Below are 22,070 nucleotides of genomic sequence, written 5' to 3'. Positions count from 1 at the left end.
CAAGTGTGAACTGATAAAAGAGAGTCCGCCTGGATTTGTGAAGTGTAGGCCATGTCTGACTAATCGAGTTGAATTTTTTGAGGAGTTCACTAGCATGATGGGCAGGGCAGTGTCTATGGATGTTGTCAATATGGACAACCAGAAGGCATTTGATAAGGTTCTGCACATGAGATTATTAGCAACAATGGGAGCGCACAGAATTGGAGGTAACCTAACATGGATTGGTTGGCCGATAGGAGACAGAGTAGGAATATAGGGAACGTTCTCTAATTGGCGGGATGTGACAAGTGGTGTTCCCCAGGGATCTGTACTGGGGTCTCCGCTTCTCACAATGTAAATCACTGACTTGGATGAAGGAATAGAGAGCTGTATATCCAGGTTTGCAGATGACGCTAGGCTAGGAGGCATGGTAATTTGTGGGAATGGGACGAGGAAGTTACAAAGGGACATAGACTAAGTGAGTGGGAAAAACTGTGGCAGATGGAGTTCAATGTGGAAGCAGTGTGAGGTCATCTTCATTGGAGCTCAGGTAGACAAATCAGCATTTTCTTAATGGTGAGAGACTGGGAACTGTGGGGGTGGGGGGCAGGGCAGAGCGATTTGGGTGTCCATGTACGCAAATCACTAAAAGCTAGTGAACAGGTACAAAAAGTGATCAAAAAGGTGAATGGAATACTGGCCTTTATCTCGAGGGGGCTGGAGTGAGAGCAAGAGATGCTCCAATTGTACAGAACTCTCTTCACACCCCATCTGGGATCAAGAGAATCGGTTTCCTCTGGTGAGGGGGTCTAGAGCAAGGGGCACAATCTTCAAATTGGACCTCGGCCATTCAGGAGTGAAATCAGGAAGCACTTCTTCACACAAAGGGTAGTAGAAATCTGGGACTCGTTCCCTCCCACCCCCACCCAAAAGACTGTGGACGATGGGGGCCAATTGGAGTTTTCAAGACAGAGATCGATAGATTTTCGTTGGGTAACAAGGTAGATGGCGTCAGACCAGATCAGTCATGGTCTGATTGAACAAAGCGAGGGGCTGAATGGCCTCCTCCTGTTCCGATAGGTTTTTGTTCATCAGTGGCAAAACATTTCTCATCGAGGCATGATCCGACCTCCTATCCCACTCCCTGTCTGCGTTGAAAGCACCCCTATTTTAAAGTCACTGAACTGTGGCTGAAGGGGAGACTGGTCCAGGCTGTGTCTGTGCTCATCCTGCCTGCTCTGTGCTTTCTGCCTCTAACTCTGTCCTCACCCTGTTTTTGAAAGGAGAGAATGCGTAGGGAGCAAGAGGAGGCCACACGACGGTTGGAAGAGGAATCAGAGGTGAGGAGAATGATGGGGGAGTGGGGTTACTGTGAGAGTGACGGGGAGAGTGGTTACTGTGAGAGTGACGGGGAGTGGGGTTACTGAGAAAGTGACGGGGAGAGTGGTTACTCTGAGAGTGACGGGGAGTGGGGTTACTGAGAGTGAAGGGAAGTGGGGTTACTGTCAGTGACGGGGAGTGGGGTTACTGAGAGTGACGGGGAGTGGGGTTACTGTGAGAGTGACGGGGAGTGGGGTTACTGAGAGTGACGGGGAGTGGGGTTACTGTGAAAGTGACGGGGAGTGGGGTTACTGTCAGAGTGACGGGGAGTGGGGTTACTGTGAGAGTGACGGGGAGTGGGGTTACTGAGAGAGTGACGGGGAGTGGGGTTACTGTGAGAGTGACGGGGAGTGGGGTTACTGTGAGAGTGACGGGGAGTGGGGTTACTGAGAAAGTGACGGGGAGTGGGGTTACTGAGAGAGTGAAGGGGAGTGGGGTTACTGTGAGTGACGGGGAGTGGGGTTACTGAGAAAGTGACGGGGAGAGTGGTTACTCTGAGAGTGACGGGGAGTGGGGTTACTGAGAGTGAAGGGAAGTGGGGTTACTGTCAGTGACGGGAAGTAGGGTTACTGTCAGAGTGACGGGGAGTGGGGTTACTGTGAGAGTGATGAGTGGGGTTACTGTGAGAGTGATGAGTGGGGTTACTGTGAGAGTGATGAGGAGTGGGGTTACTGTGAGAGTGATGAGGAGTGGGGTTACTGAGAGAGTGACAGGGAGTGGGGTTACTGTGAGAGTGACAGGGAGTGGGGTTACTGTGAGAGTGACGGGGAGTGGGGTTACTGTGAGACGGGGAGTGGGGTTACTGTGAGAGTGACGGGGAGTGGGGTTACTGAGAGAGTGACGGGGAGTGGGGTTACTGAGAGTGACGGAGTGGGGTTACTGTGAGACGGGGAGTGGGGTTACTGTGAGAGTGACGGGGAGTGGGGTTACTGAGAGTGACGGGGAGTGGGGTTACTGAGAGTGTGACGGGTGTGGGGTTACTGAGAGAGTGACAGGTGGGATTACTGTGAGACGGGGAGTGGGGTTACTGTGAGACGGGGAGTGGGGTTACTGACAGAGTGACGGGGAGTGGGGTCACAGAGTGACGGGGAGTGGGGTCACAGAGTGACGGGGAGTGGGGTCACAGAGTGACGGGGAGTGGGGTCACAGAGTGACGGGGAGTGGGGTCACAGAGTGACGGGGAGTGGGGTCACAGAGTGACGGGGAGTGGGGTCACAGAGTGACGGGGAGTGGGGTTACTGAGAGTGACGGGGAGTGGGGTTACTGAGAGTGACGGGGAGTGGGGTTACTGAGAGTGACGGGGAGTGGGGTTACTGAGAGTGACGGGGAGTGGGGTTACTGAGAGTGACGGGGAGTGGGGTCACTGAGAGTGACGGGGAGTGGGGTCACTGAGAGTGACGGGGAATGGGGTTACTGTGAGAGTGACCGGGAGTGGGGTTACTGTGAGACGGGGAGTGGGGTTACTGTGAGAGTGACGGGGAGCGGGGTTACTGAGTGACGGGGAGCGGGGTCACTGAGAGACGGGGAGCGGGGTTACTGAGAGTGACGGGGAGCGGGGTCACTGAGAGTGACGGGGAGCGGGGTCACTGAGAGTGACGGGGAGCGGGGTTACTGAGAGTGACGGGGAGCGGGGTTACTGTGAGAGTGACGGGGAGTGGGGTTACTGAGTGACGGGGAGTGGGGTTACTGTGAGACGGGGAGTGGGGTTACTGTGAGAGTGACAGGGAGTGGGGTTACTGAGTGACGGGGAGTGGGGTTACTGTGAGACGGGGAGTGGGGTTACTGTCAGAGTGACGGGGAGTGGGGTTACTGTGAGAGTGACAGGGAGTGGGGTTACTGTGAGAGTGACGGAGTGGGGTTACTGTGAGAGTGACGGGGAGTGGGGTTACTGAGAGTGACGGGGAGTGGGGTTACTGTGAGTGAGGGGGAGTGGGGTTACTGAGAGTGACGGGAAGTGCGGTTACTGAGAGTAACGGAGTGCGGTTACTGAGACGGGGAGTGGGGTTACTGAGAGAGTGACGGGGAGTGCGGTTACTGAGAGTAACAGGGAGTGGGTTTACTGAGACGGGGAGTGGGGTTACTGAGAGAGTGACGGGGAGTGGGGTTACTGAGAGTGACGGGGAGTGGGGTTACTGAGTGACGGGGAGTGGGGTTACTGAGAGTGACGGGGAGTGGGGTTACTGTGAGAGTGACGGGGAGTGGGGTTACTGAGTGATGGGGAGTGGGGTTACTGTGAGTGACGGGGAGTGGGGTTACTGTGAGTGACGGGGAGTGGGGTTACTGAGAGTGACGGGGAGTGGGGTTACTGTGAGTGACAGGGAGTGGGGTTACTGTGAGTGACGGGGAGTGGGGTTACTGTGAGTGACAGGGAGTGGGGTTACTGTGAGAGTGACGGGGAGTGGGGTTACTGTGAGAGTGACGGAGTGGGGTTACTGAGAGTGACGGGGAGTGGGGTTACTGTGAGAGTGACAGGGAGTGGGGTTACTGTGAGAGTGACGGGGAGTGGGGTTACTGTGAGATGGGGAGTGGGGTTACTGAGAGTGACGGGGAGTGGGGTTACTGAGAGTGACGGGGAGTGGGGTTACTGAGAGTGACAGGGAGTGGGGTTACTGAGAGTGTGACGGGTGTGGGGTTACTGAGAGTGAGGGGAGTGGGGTTACTGTGAGTGACGGGGAGTGGGGTTACTGTGAGAGTGACGAGGGGGGCAGTTGCTCTGCGTGTTAGATTTGTCTCTTTCTCCTGCCTTTTCCATCAAAAATCTTCTTTCTGAACTCTTATTACTGATATCATTGGTTGGAGACAGAGACATCTTGGGATGGGTGGGATTGGAGACCCCTATGAGTGTGGGGGGAGGGTGGGATTGGAGATCTCTCTGTGGGGAGGGTGGGATTGGAGAGCTCTGTGTTTGGGGGGATCGTGGGGAGGGTGGGATTGGAGAGCTCTGTTTGGGGGGATCGTGGGGAGGGTGGGATTGGAGATCTCTCTGTTTGTGGGGAGGGTGGGATTGGAGATCTCTGTTTGTGGGGAGGGTGGGATTGGAGATCTCTCTGTGGGGAGGGTGGGATTGGAGATCTCTCTGTTTGTGGGGATCTCACTGATTTCAGTCATTGATGTAAAACACAGATGAAGATGCGGCTTGCCCTGCGAACTCTGGGTTTCCTGCCGCCATGACTCGGTGGGGGTGCTCAGTGTGTAACCTGTCCCAGGTTCTGTATTTCCATCCGTCCTCACATTGTCGCCATTGTTGTTTACAGAATTTCAGCACAGAACCACTGAAGATGGATTATAGGACCCTGGCAGCCTTGCCCAGCAGTGGCATACAGAGGGTGAATCGGGTAAGTGTGTATGTGATGTTCTACAGTGTAGTATGTGATGTTCTACAGTGTAGTATGTGATGTTCTACAGTGTAGTATGTGATGTATGAGGAGTCAATGTAAAACCAGAAGCACCAGACACGCAGTCACTGCCGTGACACGAACAGCACCAGACCGCGTGACACGATGGTGACACAGCTCCTGATGCACTGCTCTGTCTCTCGCCACCCTCGTAGTACGGTCCACACGGAAAATACACAGCCACCACGCCCCATCTCCGCCCGCCCCTCTCTCCGCCCTCAGTCGTGTGTCAGCTGTGGCTCAGTTGGTAGCACCCTCGCCTTTGAGTCAGCAGATTGTGGGTTCAAGTCCCATTCCAGATACTTGAGCACAAAAATCTAGGCTGACACTCCCAGTGCAGTACTGAGGGAGTGCTGCACTGTCGCAGGGGCAGTACTGAGGGAGCGCTGCACTGTCGCAGGGGCAGTACTGAGGGAGCGCTGCACTGTCGCAGGGGCAGTACTGAGGGAGCGCTGCACTGTCGGAGGGGCGGTACTGAGGGAGCACCGCACTGTTGCAGGGTCAGTACTGAGGGAGCGCTGCACTGTCGCAGGGTCAGTGCCGAGGGAGTGTCGCAGGGTCAGTGCCGAGGGAGCGCCGCACTGTCGGAGGGTCAGTACTGAGGGAGCGCTGCACTGTCGAAGGGGCAGTACTGAGGGAGCGCTGCACTGTCGGAGGGGCAGTACTGAGGGAGCGCTGCACTGTTGCAGTGTCACTACTGAGGGAGCGCCGCACTGTCGCAGGGTCAGTACCGAGGGAGCGCTGCACTGTCGCAGGGTCAGTACCAAGGGAGCGCTGCACTGTCGCAGGGTCAGTACCGAGGGAGCGCTGCACTGTCGGAGGGGCGGTACTGAGGGAGCGCCGCACTGTCGCAGGGTCAGTACCGAGGGAGCGCTGCACTGTCGCAGGGTCAGTGCCGAGGGAGTGCTGCACTGTCGGAGGGGCAGTACTGAGGGAGCGCTGCACTGTCGCAGGGTCAGTACCGAGGGAGTGCGGCACTGTCGCAGGGTCAGTGCCGAGGGAGCGCTGCACTGTCGGCGGGTCAGTGCCGAGGGAGCGCTACACTGTCGGCGGGGCAGTACTGAGGGAGTGCTGCACTGTCGGAGGGGCAGTACTGAGGGAGCGCTGCACTGTTGCAGTGTCACTACTGAGGGAGCGCTGCACTGTTGGAGGGGCAGGACTGAGGGAGTGCTGCACTGTCGAAGGGGCAGTACTGAGGGAGCGCTGCACTGTTGCAGTGTCACTACTGAGGGAGCGCTGCGCTGTTGGAGGGGCAGGACTGAGGGAGTGCTGCGCTGTCGGAGGGGCAGGACTGAGGGAGCGCTGCACTGTTGCAGGGTCACTACTGAGGGAGCGCTGCACTGTTGGAGGGGCAGGACTGAGGGAGTGCCACACTGTCGGAGGGGCAGTACTGAGGGAGCGCTGCGCTGTCGGAGGGGCAGGACTGAGGGAGCGCTGCACTGTCGGAGGGGCAGGACTGAGGGAGCGCTGCACTGTCGCAGGATCAGTACTTCATTGGCTGTGAAGCGCTTTGGGATGTCCGGTGGTTGTGAAAGGCGCTGTAGACATGCAAGTCTTTCTTTAACCCTCTCTCTGCGCTCCCCTCCGCATGCCTGCCTCCTCTCCGCACTCAGTGCGGATCTGCTAAGGGTGCGCTAGGTATCAGTGCCTTTTCCTGTTTGCTGATGTTTCCTTTAGACGGCCACTGCACTAACACACTGAGTCAGGACGGGTAGTAACGTTACTGACGACTAGGTGTGTGACGGACAGAACAGCAGAGGCGTCACTTGACGCCTCTACACGCCTTTGTACTGCCTCATGCCACTCCAGTGCATCCTGCATCTACCACAGGGCTGAGGGACCCAGGGAGTCTCTGAGGGACGCGGAGAGTTTCTGTGGGGTTCAGGGAGTCTCTGAGGGACCCGGGGAGTGTCTGCGGGACCCGGGGAGTGTCTGAGGGGTTCAGGGAGTTTCCGCTTCCACACAGTGCTATGACCGGGTCGGTACTCAGATTGGAGGAAGGTAGAAAGCGGTGTTCCACAAGGAGCAGTGCTGGGACCAGTGTTGTTCATAATTTACATTAATGATTTGGACTTAGAAACTCATTATCAAAATTTGCAGATGATACTAAACTGGGTGGTATAGCTAACACTGAGGGAAAATGCAACATAATACAAGAAGACATTAGAAATGTTAGAGACTGGGCAGTTAATGAACTTTAACATTGTTAAACATGAGGTGATGCACTTTGGTAGGGAAACCGAAACATCACTTGCACTTTAGAAAATAAGAAACTGAATGGGGTAGAAGAGCAAAGGGATCCAGGGATACAGGTGAACAAATCATTAAAAGCAGCATCACAGGTCAGCAAAGCAATTAATATGCTAACAAAGATTTATTTCTCGGTATAGAATTCAAAAAAAGTGAAGTTATGTTAAATTTGTATCGGGCCCTGGTCAAGCCACACTTCGAGTACTGTGCACAGTTATAAAAATGACATAGAAGCACTGGAGAAAGTACAAAACGGACGGTTTGCACCTGGGCAGGACTGGGACCGAGGTGCTAGGGGGGGTGTTTGCTAGTGCTGTGGGGGAGGGTTTAAACTAAAATGGCAGGGGGCTGGGAACCTGTGCAGGGAGACAGAGGAAAGGAAAACAAGGATAGAAGCAAAAGACAGAAAGGAGAAAAGCAAAAGTGGCAGTCAGAGTAATCAAGGGTTTAAATCAAACATGGCCACAGTAAATAATAATTCTAATAGGTCTAAGAGCGTTAAAAAAACAAGCCTGAAGGCTTTGTGTCTTAATGCGAGGAGCATTCGTAATAAGGTGGATGAATTAGCTGTGCAAATAGATGTAAACAGATATGATATGATTGGGATTACGGAAACATGGCTCCAGGGTGACCAGGGCTGGGAACTCAACATCCAGGGGTATTCAATATTCAGGAAAGACAGGCGAAAAGGAGGTGGGGTTAAAGAGGAGATTAACACAATTGTAAGGAAGGATATTAGCTCTGATGATGTAGAATCTGTATGGGTAGAGCTGAGAAATACCAAGGGACAGAAAACGTTAGTGGGAGTTGTATACAGACCCCCAACAGTAATGCGGAGGTTGGGGATGGCATTAAACGGGAAATTAGAGACGCGTGCAATAAGGGCACAGCAGTTATCATGGGTGACTTTAATCTTCATATAGATTGGGCAAACCAAATTAGTAACAATACTGTGGAGGAGGAACTCCTGGAGTGTATACGGGATGGTTTCCTGGACCAATATGTCGAGGAACCAACTAGAGATCAGGCCATCTTAGAGACTGGGTATTATGTAATGAGAAAGGAATAATTGGCAATCTTGTTGTGCGAGGCCCCTTGGGGCGGAGCGATCATAATATGATCGAATACTTCATTAAGATGGAGAGTGAAGTATTTGACTCGGAGACTAGGGTCCTGAATTTAAATAAAGGAAACTACGATGGTATGAGGCGCGAGTTGGGTAGGATTGATTGGGGAATGTTACTCAAAGGGTTGACGGTGGATAGGCAATGGCAAACATTTAAAGATCTCGTGGATGAACTACAGAATTTGTTCATCCCAGTTTGGCATAATTTTTTTTTAAAAAGGTGACTCAACCGTGGCTAACAAGGGAAATTAGAGATAGCATAAGATCCAAGGAGAGGACATATAAATTGGCCAGAAAAAGCAGCAAACCTGAGGATTGGGAGCAGTTTAGGATTCAACAAAGAAGGACAAAGATTAATTAAGAGGGGGAAAATAGAGTATGAGAGTAAGCTTGCAGGGAACATAAAAACTGACTGTAAAAGCTTCTATAGATATGTGAAGAGAAAAAGATTGGTGAAGTCAAGCCTAGGTCCCTTGCAGTCAGAATCGGGGGAATTTATAATGGGGAACAAAGAAATGGCAGCCCAATTAAATACATATTTTGGTTCTGCCTTCACAAAGGAGGACACAAATAACCTCCCAGAGATGTCGGGGAACATAGGGTCTGATGAAAGGGAGTTACTGAAAGTATTTGTAGGGAAATGGTGTTAGGGAAATTGATGGGATTGAAGGCTGATAAATCCCCAGGGCCTGATAATCTACATCCTAGGGTACTTAAGGAAGTGGCCCTAGAAATAGTAGATGCATTGCTGGTCATCTTCCAAAATTCTATAGACTCTGGAACAGTTCCCATGGATTGGAGGGTAGCTAATGTTACGCCACTATTCAAAAAAGGTGGTAGAGAGAAAATGGGGAATTATAGACCAGTAAGCCTGACATCGGTAGTGGGGAAAATGCTAGAGTCCATTATAAAAGATGTAATAGCAGAGCACTTGGAAAACAGTGACAGGATCGGACAAAGTCAACATGGATTTACAAAAGGTAAATTGTGCTTGACTAATCTACTGGAATTTTTTGAGGATGTAACTGGTAAAATAGACAAGGGAGAACCAGTGGATGTGGTGTATTTGGACTTTCAGAAGGCTTTCTATAAAGTCCCGCATAAGAGATTAGCGTGTAAAGTTAAGGCACATGGGATTGGGGGTAAGGTACTGACTTGGATAGAGAACTGGTTGGCAGACAGGAAGCAAAGAGTTGGAATAAATGGGTCTTTTTCCGAGTGGCGGGCAGTGACTAGTGGGGTACCGCAGGGATCGGTCCTTGGACCCCAGCTATTCACAATATATATTAATGATCTAGACGAGGGAACTAGATGTAATATCTCCAAGTTTGCAGACGACACAAAGCTGGGTGGGCATGTGTGCTGTGAGGAGGATGCAGAGAAACTCCAGTATGATTTGGACAGGTTGGGTGACTGGGCAGATACATGGCAGATGCAGTATAATGTGGATAAATGAGAGGTTATCCACTTTGGTGGCAAAAACAGGAAAGCAGATTATTATCCGAACGGCAATAGATTGGGAGAAGGGGAAGTGCAACGAGACCTGGATGTCCTTGTGCACCAGTCGCTGAAGGTAAGCATGCAGGTGCAGCAGGCGGTTAAGAAGGCAAATGGTATGTTGGCCTTCGTAGCGAGAGGGTTCGAGTACAGGAACAAGGATGTCTTGCTGCAGTTGTACAGGGCCTTGGTGAGACCACATCTTCAGTATTGTGTGCAGTTTTGGTCGCCTTATCTGAGGAAGGATGTTCTTGCCATGGAGGGAGTGCAGCGAAGATTCACCAGACTTATACCTGCGATGGCAGGAATGACGTATGAGGAGAGATTGGGTCGATTGGGCTTGTACTCGCTGGAGTTTAGAAGAATGAGAGGGGATCTCATTGAAACTTATAAAATTCTAACAGGACTAGACAGACTTGATGCAGGAAGGATGTTCCCGATGGTCGGGGAGTCCAGAACCAGGGGTCACAGTCTAAGGATAAGGGGTAGGCCATTTAGGACAGAGATGAGGAGGAATTTCTTCACCCAGAGAGTGGTGAACCTGTGGAATTCTCTACCACAGAAGGTGGTGGAGGCCAGTTCATTAAATATATTCAAGAAGGAGTTGGATATATTTCTTAAGGATGAAGGGGTATGGGGAGAAGGCAGGGACAGGGTACTGAATTTGGATGATCAGCCATGATCTCATTGAATGGCGGAGCAGGCTCGAGGGGCCGAATGGCCTACTCCTGCTCCTATCTTCTATGTTTCTATGTAAGAAGGTTTACACAAATGTACCAGAACTGAGAGACTACATCTATCTGGAAAGATTGAACAGATTGGTCTTTTTTCTTTAGAAAAGAAAAGACTTACAGGGGAGCTGATAGAGTCTTTAAAATTATGAATGGGTTGGACAGGGTAGATGTGGAGAGACTGTTTCCACTTGTGAGAGAATCAAAAACTAGGATCCATAAATACAAGATAGTTACTAATAAATCCAATAGTGAAATAAAGGGACATTTCTTTACTCAGAGAGTGGTTAGAATGTGAAACTCGCTGCCACAGGGCGTGGTTGAAGCAAATAGCTTAGATGCTTTCAAAAGGAAACTAGACGAGTACATGAGAGAAAGGAGAATAGAAAGATCTGGTGAAAGGCTGAGATGAGGCAGATGGAATGGGAGAGGAATCGGGTGGAGTATACACCAGATGAGCTGGGCCGAATGGCCTGTTTCTGTGCTGTGTATTCTGTGTAATTCTCGCAGATTGCAGGATGGGGGAGTGGAGGAGCCGATTGTGTTGAAGAGGGTCAGGCATGCTGAGTTTGGGAATAGTTCCCCAGTCAGAGGAGTGGAATGCTGGCTGCAACCTCGAGCCTATTTTAGGTGTGGCGGGGAGAGGTCGGAGTGCCAATCCCTGCACCTGCTGGTTTCCAGTCAGTGTGGGGATTGGGAGCCCAGAACACTGAAGCACAGCCTCAGACCATTGTGTGTTGTGCTGTGGAGTGACACGCTCTCCCTGGCTCTCCTCGACTGTGTGAGACTCAGTGCTTTGTCCACCACTCACTGCTGCAGAAAAATCGTCCGTTCCCGAAACAACTGACCCTGTAGCTAGGGGTGTTTGAGGTAAGTCGGTGTTGCGGGGGGGGCGGGGTTTATATGTCTTGTCAGATTGTGCTGGGGAGCCTTATCTTTGGGCTGAGAGCAGCACCGGAGCTTGGTGGGGCTGGGACAGTCCAGGTACTCGTGAGTGTGAGAGACGCAGTGTCTGGGACTGGGCCAGCACTGTCTGAGCTGGACCGACACACTGTCTGGGACTGGGCCGACACACTGTCTGAGCTGGACCGACACACTGTCTGGGACTGGGCCGACGCACTGTCTGGGACTGGGCCGACACACTGTCTGAGCTGGACCGACACACTGTCTGGGACTGGGCCGACGCACTGTCTGGGACTGGGCCGACGCACTGTCTGGGACTGGGCCGACACACTGTCTGAGCTGGACCGACACACTGTCTGGGACTGGGCCGACGCACTGTCTGGGACTGGGCCGACGCACTGTCTGGGACTGGGCCGACGCACTGTCTGGGACTGGGCCGACGCACTGTCTGGGACTGGGCCGACACACTGTCTGGGACTGGGCCGACACACTGTCTGGGACTGGGCCGACACACTGTCTGGGACTGGGCCGACACACTGTCTGGGACTGGGCCGACACACTGTCTGGGACTGGGCCGACACACTGTCTGAGCTGGACCGACACACTGTCTGAGCTGGACCGACACACTGTCTGGGACTGGGCCGACGCACTGTCTGGGACTGGGCCGACACACTGTCTGGGACTGGGCCGACGCACTGTCTGGGACTGGGCCGACGCACTGTCTGGGACTGGGCCGACACACTGTCTGGGACTGGACCGACACACTGTCTGGGACTGGACCGACACACTGTCTGGGACTGGACCGACACACTGTCTGGGACTGGGCCGACACACTGTCTGGGACTGGGCCGACACACTGTCTGGGACTGGGCCGACACACTGTCTGGGACTGGACCGACGCACTGTCTGGGACTGGGCCGACGCACTGTCTGGGGCTGGGCCGACACACTGTCTGGGACTGGGCCGACACACTGTCTGGGACTGGGCCGACAAACTGTCTGGGGCTGGGCCGACACACTGTCTGGGACTGGGCCGACACACTGTCTGGGACTGGGCCGACGCACTGTCTGGGACTGGGCCGACGCACTGTCTGGGACTGGGCCGACGCACTGTCTGGGACTGGGCCGACGCACTGTCTGGGACTGGGCCGACGCACTGTCTGGGACTGGGCCGACGCACTGTCTGGGACTGGGCCGACGCACTGTCTGGGACTGGGCCGACACACTGTCTGGGACTGGGCCGACACTGTCTGGGACTGGGCCGACACACTGTCTGGGGCTGGGCCGACACACTGTCTGGGGCTGGGCCGACACACTCATAGAGTCATAGAGTTTTACAGCGCAGAAAGAGGCCCTTCGGCCCATCGTGTCTGCGCCGCCCATCCATCCCTGTCCAGTCTAATCCCATTTTCCAGCATTTGGTCCATAGCCCTGTATGCAATGGCATTTCAAGTGCTCACCCAAATGCTTCTTGAATGTTGTGAGGGTTCCTGCCTCTACCACCCTTTTAGGCATTGAGTTCCACATTCCAACCACCCTCTGGGTGAAAAAGTTCCTCCTCAAATCCCCTCTAAATCTCCTGCCCCTTACCCTGAATCTATGCCCCCTTGTTATTGACCCCCCTACTAAGGGGAAAAGTTCCTCTTTGTCTACCCTATCTATGCCCCTCATCATTTTGTACACCTCAATCAGGTCCCCCCAGCCTTCTTTGCTCCAAGGAAAACAACCCCAGCCTGTTTAGTCTTTCTTCATAGCTGAGGCACTCCATCCCAGGTAACATCCTGGTGAATCTTCTCTGCACCCTCTCCAAAGCAATCACATCCTTCCTATAGTGAGGCGACCAGAACTGCACACAGTACTCCAGCTGTGGCCTCACCAGCGTTTTGTACAGCTCCATCATAACCTCCCTGCTCTTATATTCTATGCCTCGGCTAATGAAGGCAAGTATCCCATATGCCTTTTTAACCACCTTATCTACCTGTTCCGCTGCCTTCAGAGATCTATGTACATGTACACCAAGGTCCCTCTGACCCTCTGTACTTCCTAGGGTCCTACCACTCATTGTGTATTCCCTTGCCTTATTTGTCCGTCCAAAATGCATCACCTCGCACTTTTCAGGGTTAAATTCCATTTGCCACTTTTGCGCCCAACTGACCAACCTGTCTATATCGTCCTGTAGCCTGAGGCTTTCCTCCTTGCAATTTACCACCCCACCAATTTTCGTGTCATCTGCAAACTTACTGATCATACCTTTTACATTCTCATCCAAATCATTTATGTAGATCACAAACAACAAGGGACCCAGCACCGATCCCTGAGGTACCCCACTGGACACAGGCTTCCAGTCACAAAAGCAACCTTCGACCATCACCCTCTGCCTCCTGCCACTCAGCCAGTTTAGGATCCAACGCGCCAAGGCACCCTGGATCCCATGGGCTCTTACCTTCTTGACCAGTCTCCTATGCGGGACTTTGTCAAAAGCTTTACTGAAGTCCATGTAAACCACATCCACAGCATTTCCCTCATCCACCTCCCTAGTCACCCCCTCGAAAAATTCAATCAGATTTGTCAGACATGATTTACCCTTGACAAAGCCATGCTGACTATCCCCGATTAATCCTTGCCTCTCCAAGTGTAGACTAATTTTGTCCCTCAGAATTTTTTCCAATAATTTCCCTACCACAGATGTTAGGCTCACTGGCCTGTAATTCCCTGGTTTATCCCTGCTACCCTTCTTGTATAATGGTACTACATTAGCTGTTCTCCAGTCCTCTGGTACATCCCCTGTGGCCAGAGAGGTTCTGAAAATTTGTGTCAGAGCCCCTGCAATCTCCTCCTTTGCCTCCCACAGCAGCCTGGGATACATCTCGTCCGGGCCTGGGGATTTATCCACTTTTTGGCCTGCTAAAACCGCTAGCACCTCCTCCCTCTCGATGCTAATATGTTCAAGTATGTCACAGTCCCCTTGCCCGATTTCTATGTCTGCATCGTCTTTCTCCATAGTGAACACAGATGCAAAAAATTCATTTAAAACCCCGCCTACATCATCTGGCTCTACACACAGATTGCCACTTTGGTCCCTAATGGGCCCTACCCTTTCCCTGGTTATCCTCTTGCCCTTAATATACTTATAAAACATCTTAGGATTTTCCTTTATTTTGCTCGCCAGTGTTATTTCATGGCCCCTCCTCGCCCTCCTAATTTCTTTTTTAAGTATGCCCCTGCACTTTTTATACTCCTCTAGGGCTTCTTCCGTCTTTAGTCTTTTGTAACTGCCAAAAGCCCCCCTTTTATTTCTAATGCATTTTTGTATCTCCCTCGTCATCCAAGGTTCCCTTTGCTTGTTGGTCCCACCCTTGACCTTTACAGGAACATGTTGGCGCTGTACTCTCTCTATTTCCCTTCTGAAAGTCTCCCACTGTTTTGATGTGGATTTTCCTATAAGTAGCTGCTCCCAGTCCACTTTGGCCAGATCCTGCCTTATCATATTAAAATCGGCCTTCCCCCAATTTAGAACCCTTATTTCCGGGCCGTCTTTGTCTTTTTCCATGACCACCTTAAATTTCACCGAATTATGGTCACTGTCGCCAAAATGCTCTCCTACTGATACTTCCACCACTTGCCCGGCTACATTCCCCAGAATTAGGTCCAGTACCGCCCCCTCTCTTGTAGGACTTTCTACATGTTGGCTCAAAAAGCTCTCCTGGATGCACTTTAAGAATTCTGCACCCTCTAAGCCTTTCACACTCTGACTATCCCAATTTATATTGGGGAAGTTGAAATCCCCCACTATTATTACCCTATTATTTTCACACTTCTCTGAGATTTGCCTACATATCTGTTCCTCTATCTCCCCCTGACTGTTTGGGGGCCTATAGTACACTCCCAGCAAAGTGCTTGCCCCCTTTTTGTTTTTAAGTTCTACCCATATGGCCTCATTTGAGGAACCTGCTAATATATCATCCCTCCTTACAGCAGTAATTGACTCCTTAATTAATATTGCAACACCCCCTCCCCTTTTACACCCCCCTCTGTCTCGCCTGAAGATTCTATACCCCGGAATATTGAGCTGCCAGTCCTGACCCTCCCTCAACCATGTCTCCGTGATGGCAACAATATCGTACTCCCATGTGTTCAACAACAACTTCAGTTCATCCACCTTATTTGCAAGACTCCTTGCATTAAAATAAATGCCTTCCAGCCCTGCCATATTCCCTTTTGCCTTCACATATTTGCTCTGCTTTCCCAGCTGACTTGTTTTTTCCTCTGTATTTGGCTGTAAATCACCCCCTACTATAGCTCCACTCTGTACCCCATCCCCCTGCCAAGTTAGTTTAAACCCCCCCCAGCAATGCTAGCAAACCTCCCCGCAAGGATATTAGTTCCCCTCTGGTTCAGGTGTAAACCGTCCGACTTGTACAAGTCCCACCTTTCCCAGAAGCAGACCCAGTGATCCAGGAAACTTAAGCCCTCCCTCCTGCACCATCCCTTTAGCCACGCATTCATCTGTTCTGTCTTCCTATTTCTATACTCGCTAGCACGTGGCACCGGGAGTAATCCAGAGATTACAACCTTTGAGGTCCTGCTCTTTAATCCTTCACCTAGCTCCCTAAATTCTTGCTGCAGGACCTCATCCCTCTTTTTACCTATGTCGTTGGTACCAATGTGGACCACGACCTCTGGCTGTTCACCCTCCCCCTCCAGAATGCCCTGCAGCCGCTCAGTGATATCCTTGACCCTGGCACCAGGGAGGCAACAAACCATCCTGGATTCACGTCTACGGCCACAGAAACGCCTGTCTGTTCCCCTTACTATAGAATCCCCTACCACTATTGCTCTCCCACTCTTTTTCCCCCCTTCCTGGGCAGCAGGAGCACCCCCAGTGCCAGGAAGTTGGCTGCTGCTGCCTTCCCCTGGTGAGTCATCCCCCTCAACAGTATCCAAAGCGGTATACTTGTTTGAGAGGGGAATGGTCACAGGGGTCTCCTGCACTACCTGCCTGCTTCTATTGCTCCGCCTGGTGGTCACCCATTTCCTGTCTTCCTGTGCAGCCCTTCCCTGCGGTGTGACCAACTCACTAAACGTGCTATCCACGACCCTCTCAGCATCGTGAATGCTCCACAACCCATCCACCCGCAGCTCCAGCGCCTCAATGCGGTCTGCTAGTAGCTGCAGATGGATGCATCTCTGGCACACGTGGTCATCAGGGGCACCGGGGTCCCTGAATTCCCACATAGAGCAAGAGGAGCATATCACGGGGCTGGGCTCACCTGGCATGACCTTCTCTTTACTTAATTTAAATTTATTTACTATCACCAATTAAAATTATCTCTAAGGCGCTTGTAGTCTACCAACAGTCCCTGCTACACCAGAAAAGACCCTAGTAACTCTAAACTACAGAGTTAAAGTTTAAAAAAGAGAAATACTCACCAACCAATCACTTACCTGCTCCCTGGTGACGTCACACACTGATTACTTTTTACCTCTCTCCCCGCTGCTGAGTTGGTGTGCCTTGTAGCTGCCGCCGGTTTTCAAGCCGGGCTCCTCCTCCGCTGCTGCTCTCCCCCGAACTGGTCGGGCCTTGTAGCTGCCGCCGGTTTTCAAGCCGGGCTCCTCCTCCGCTGCTGCTCTCCCCCGAACTGGTCGGGCCTTGTAGCTGCCGCCGGTTTTCAAGCCGGGCTCCTCCTCCGCTGCTGCTCTCCCCCGAACTGGTCGGGCCTTGTAGCTGCCGCCGGTTTTCAAGCCGGGCTCCTCCTCCGCTGCTGCTCTCCCCCGAACTGGTCGGGCCTTGTAGCTGCCGCCGGTTTTCAAGCCGGGCTCCTCCTCCGCTGCTGCTCTCCCCCGAACTGGTCGGGCCTTGTAGCTGCCGCCGGTTTTCAAGCCGGGCTCCTCCTCCGCTGCTGCTCTCCCCCGAACTGTCTGGGACTGGGCCGACGCACTGTCTGGGACTGGGCCGACGCACTGTCTGGGACTGGGCCGACGCACTGTCTGGGACTGGGCCGACGCACTGTCTGGGACTGGGCCGACGCACTGTCTGGGACTGGGCCGACGCACTGTCTGGGACTGGGCCGACGCACTGTCTGGGACTGGGCCGACGCACTGTCTGGGACTGGGCCGACGCACTGTCTGGGACTGGGCCGACGCACTGTCTGGGACTGGGCCGACGCACTGTCTGGGACTGGGCCGACGCACTGTCTGGGACTGGGCTGGAGGTGGTGCGAAGGGTTTAATTGCCAGACCTTGATCCATATAACATATTCTCGCTCACCATTTCTGCCGGGGATATTTAGAGAAATGAGTCGCAGCCTCCTCGAGTTGTGTTTTCAGTGAGTTTCTCTGCTGCTGTTGCTGTGTGTCACACCTCAGTATGGCCACAGTCCCCAGTGCAGCCGCCCCGACACAGCCAGACCGAGCTGATATTTCCTCCGTCCTCCTCCTGCCTGTACAGGTATATTCCAATAAACATTACGTCGGTGTCCTGTCCGTCTAACTCTGGCCCCTGCTTTTCCTCCTTCTCTCCACCTCCCTCTCGTGTGCTCTTTACTCTCGTACTTTCTCCTTCTCATCCTCCCCTTGCTTTTCCCTAACTCCCCCCCTCTCTCTCCCTTCCTTTCTCTCCCTCTCTTTCTCACTGTTTCTCTCTATCTTATTGCCTCTGTTTTATCTCTCTCTGGCTCTTCCCCAACCCCTCGTTCTCTCTCTCACTTTCCCCCTTCTCTCTCTCACTCACTCCTTTTCTCTCTCTCTCATGGCGCCCGACCTCCTTTATCTCACCGCACACCTCTCCTTCCTATCTCCTTGCCCTCTTCCCTATCTCCCCCTGCCTCCTATTGCCCCCTTTAGAGTCGTGTCTGTGACCCCAGCTGGCCCTGATGCTGCTGGAGGATGGCAGAATGCCCAGGGACCCATGTGGCACAGTGCCCGGCTACAGCAGATGGCCAGACTAGTGGAACATCACTGGTGTCTGGAGCAGGGTTCACACCATGGGGGATTTGATTGAGGAAAGTCGCCCAGATTCTACAGACAGATTGAGGGGGTGGTGCTGGCTTTCAGTTCAAGCTCTCTTCCATATTCCTTCCCCTGTCTGTAAAGCTGACCTCAGCCGCCACCTGTTGGTTACATCTGATGTTAGACCTATATATAGTCATACACTGGCACACTTTGCCATCCAGTATAAGAACATAAGAAATAGGAGCAGGAGTCGGCCATTCGGCCCCTCGAGTCTGCTCCACCATTCAATAAGATCATGGCTGATCATCGAACTCATCTCCACTTTCCCGCCCGATCCCCGTATCCCTCGATTCCCCAGAGTCCAAAAATCTATCGATCTCAGCCTTGAATATACTCAACGACTGAGCCTCCACAGCCCTCTGGGATAGCAAATTCCAAAGATTCACCACCCTCTGAGTGAAGAAATTTCTCCTCATCTCAGTCCTAAATGGCCGACCCCTTATCCTGAGACTGTGCCCCCTAGTTCTAGACTCTCCAGCCGGGGAAACAACCTCTCAGCGTCTACCCTGTCCATCCCCCTCAGAATCTTGTATGTTTCAATGAGATCACCTCTCATTCTTCTAAACTCCAGAGAGTATCGGCCCATTCTACTCAATCTCTCATAGGACAAACCCTCTCATGCCTGTCTGTGGGGAGGGACACTGCTCTACGAGCAGAGCAACATCACTGTACCAGCAGATACTGTACTGGGAGCCATCACTGTACCAGCAGAAACTGTACTGGGAGCCAATACTGTACCAGCAGATACTGTACTGGGAGCCATCACTGTACCAGCAGAAACTGTACTGGGAGCCATCACTGTACCAGCAGATACTGTACTGGGAGCCATCACTGTACCAGCAGAAACTGTACTGGGAGCCATCACTGTACCAGCAGAAACTGTACTGGGAGCCATCACTGTACCAGCAGAAACTGTACTGGGAGCCAATACTGTACCAGCAGATACTGTACTGGGAGCCATCACTGTACCAGCAGAAACTGTACTGGGAGCCATCACTGTACCAGCAGATACTGTACTGGGAGCCATCACTGTACCAGCAGAAACTGTACTGGGAGCCATCACTGTACCAGCAGAAACTGTACTGGGAGCCTCAGGTTTGTAACCGGGGGCAGTGTGCTGATTTCCTCTCAGGCAGGGATCACTGGCCTCTTCTGCCCAGTGCCACACCAGGATGTGCCTTTAACCATCAGGGAGGTGACTCTGAGGGTATTGTTTGAACTGATTCATGGCTCGTAGTGATTGAATTCTGAATGAGATCTCTCTCTCTCTCGCCTCTGGTCCTCTGAATCCCCTCTTTTTTTTTCTTTATTTCTGTCTCCCTGACCTTTCCCCATATTAAGGGGGGTGCTGGATTGGCTGCGATGGAGGGTCAGTGCGAACACCTTGCGCGGACTGAGCGGGAGGCGACCCCCTGCGGGAGGCCGGGGACCGGGGCTTCAAGGGAGGCTGCCAGGGATCTTGGGCCCCACAGTACTGAGCAGCGAGCCGCAAAACCCGGCCGCGGGCATCCAGCGGTGGAAGAGAGCGCAGGGCGCATGTCGCTCACCGAGCCCGGGCAGCAGCCACCGGAGAGCCAGGACCAGGAGATTCTGATCGAGCTGCAGCCCATCCCCTTTCACCAGAACCCGTTTGTGGTGGCGAACAGGAAGGGCCGGGGGAGGTCCATGCAGGCCTGGGCGGCAGGAGCCTCTCCGCGCGGCGCACGAGTCCGCGCCAGCCGCAACGTCCAGGCAAGAACCCACTGGCACGTGGCATGGTGTGAGCGTGTGCCCACTCGCCCATCTCCTTGGCATGACTGCGCTGGTCGGCCGTGCATGTGTTGTGGCTTTGGCCTTCTGGCTCATGTGCTCTACTAACCAGCTGAGGTGGGGGACATGGTGGGAGGGTGGTCTGTGCATCTGGCTGTGCTCTCTTGGTCCCTCTGTGTGTGCGTCTGTGTTCGCGTGTGTCTGTGCGTGTGATTTTGTGTGTCTGTGTCGCTGTGTGTGTGAGGGGCATGGGGATCCGTCCTCTGTTACCCTGCATTGCACCGAGAACTGAGCACTCTCTCCCCCCCATCGCGCTCTCTCCCCCCCATCGCGCTCTCTCCCCCCCATCGCGCTCTCTCCCCCCCATCGCGCGCTCTCCCCCCCATCGCGCTCTCTCTCCCCATCGCGCTCTCTCTCCCCATCGCGCTCTCTCTCCCCATCGCGCTCTCTCTCCCCATCGCGCTCTCTCTCCCCCGTCGCGCTCTCCTCCCCCGTCGCGCTCTCTCCCCCGTCGCGCTCTCTCCCCCGTCGCGCTCTCTCCCCCGTCGCGCTCTCTCCCCCGTCGCGCTCTCTCCCCCGTCGCGCTCTCTCCCCCGTCGCGCTCTCTCCCCCGTCGCGCTCTCTCCCCCGTCGCGCTCTCTCCCCCGTCGCGCTCTCTCCCCCGTCGCGCTCTCTCCCCCGTCGCGCTCTCTCCCCCGTCGCGCTCTCTCCCCCGTCGCGCTCTCTCCCCCGTCGCGCTCTCTCCCCCGTCGCGCTCTCTCCCCCGTCGCTCTCTCTCCCCCGTCGCGCTCTCTCCCCCGTCGCTCTCTCTCCCCCGTCGCTCTCTCTCCCCCGTCGCTCTCTCTCCCCCGTCGCTCTCTCTCCCCCGTCGCTCTCTCTCCCCCGTCGCTCTCTCTCCCCCGTCGCTCTCTCTCCCCCGTCGCTCTCTCTCCCCCGTCGCTCTCTCTCCCCCGTCGCTCTCTCTCCCCCGTCGCTCTCTCTCCCCCGTCGCTCTCTCTCCCCCGTCGCTCTCTCTCCCCCGTCGCTCTCTCTCCCCCGTCGCTCTCTCTCCCCCGTCGCTCTCTCTCCCCCGTCGCTCTCTCTCCCCCGTCGCTCTCTCTCCCCCGTCGCTCTCTCTCCCCCGTCGCTCTCTCTCCCCCGTCGCTCTCTCTCCCCCGTCGCGCTCTCTCCCCCGTCGCGCTCTCTCCCCCGTCGCTCTCTCTCCCCCGTCGCTCTCTCTCCCCCGTCGCTCTCTCTCCCCCGTCGCTCTCTCTCCCCCGTCGCTCTCTCTCCCCCGTCGCTCTCTCTCCCCCGTCGCTCTCTCTCCCCCGTCGCTCTCTCTCCCCGTCGCGCTCTCTCCCCCGTCGCTCTCTCTCCCCCGTCGCTCTCTCTCCCCCGTCGCTCTCTCTCCCCCGTCGCTCTCTCTCCCCGTCGCTCTCTCTCCCCCGTCGCTCTCTCTCCCCCGTCGCTCTCTCTCCCCCGTCGCTCTCTCTCCCCCGTCGCTCTCTCTCCCCCGTCGCTCTCTCTCCCCCGTCGCTCTCTCTCCCCCGTCGCTCTCTCTCCCCCGTCGCTCTCTCTCCCCCGTCGCTCTCTCTCCCCCGTCGCTCTCTCTCCCCCGTCGCTCTCTCTCCCCCGTCGCTCTCTCTCCCCCGTCGCTCTCTCTCCCCCGTCGCTCTCTCTCCCCCGTCGCTCTCTCTCCCCCGTCGCTCTCTCTCCCCCGTCGCTCTCTCTCCCCCGTCGCTCTCTCTCCCCCGTCGCTCTCTCTCCCCCGTCGCTCTCTCTCCCCCGTCGCTCTCTCTCCCCCGTCGCTCTCTCTCCCCCGTCGCTCTCTCTCCCCCGTCGCTCTCTCTCCCCCGTCGCTCTCTCTCCCCCGTCGCTCTCTCTCCCCCGTCGCTCTCTCTCCCCCGTCGCTCTCTCTCCCCCGTCGCTCTCTCTCCCCCGTCGCTCTCTCTCCCCCGTCGCTCTCTCTCCCCCGTCGCTCTCTCTCCCCCGTCGCTCTCTCTCCCCCGTCGCTCTCTCTCCCCCCGTCGCTCTCTCTCCCCCGTCGCTCTCTCTCCCCCGTCGCTCTCTC

General features: G+C 54.4%; 1 protein-coding gene across 3 annotated transcripts in view; it reads left to right on the top strand.

Moving 5' to 3' along the window:
* LOC147116798 (protein scribble homolog) overlaps positions 1-20,143 on the top strand; it is a 116,123-nt gene extending 95,980 nt beyond the window's left edge. For 2 of the 3 annotated variants that reach the window (XM_085987213.1, XM_085987211.1), the window contains 3 exons: positions 1,263-1,319; positions 4,614-4,694; positions 19,613-20,143. In XM_085987213.1, the coding sequence (XP_085843339.1) occupies positions 1,263-1,319; positions 4,614-4,694; positions 19,613-20,128 (654 nt within the window). In that variant the 3' untranslated portion in view covers positions 20,129-20,143. The remainder of the gene's footprint in view (positions 1-1,262; positions 1,320-4,613; positions 4,695-19,612) is intronic. The other variant, XM_085987212.1, reaches the window with a different exon arrangement.
* The last annotated feature ends 1,927 nt before the right edge of the window (positions 20,144-22,070 follow it).

Source organism: Somniosus microcephalus, chromosome 5 (genome assembly GCF_052327205.1).
Source record: "Somniosus microcephalus isolate GS21.2 chromosome 5, FLI_Smic_1.0, whole genome shotgun sequence".
NCBI classification, from domain to species: domain Eukaryota; kingdom Metazoa; phylum Chordata; class Chondrichthyes; order Squaliformes; family Somniosidae; genus Somniosus; species Somniosus microcephalus.
Note: the sequence above shows the minus strand (reverse complement) of the source record. Positions and strands in the feature narration are given on the sequence as shown.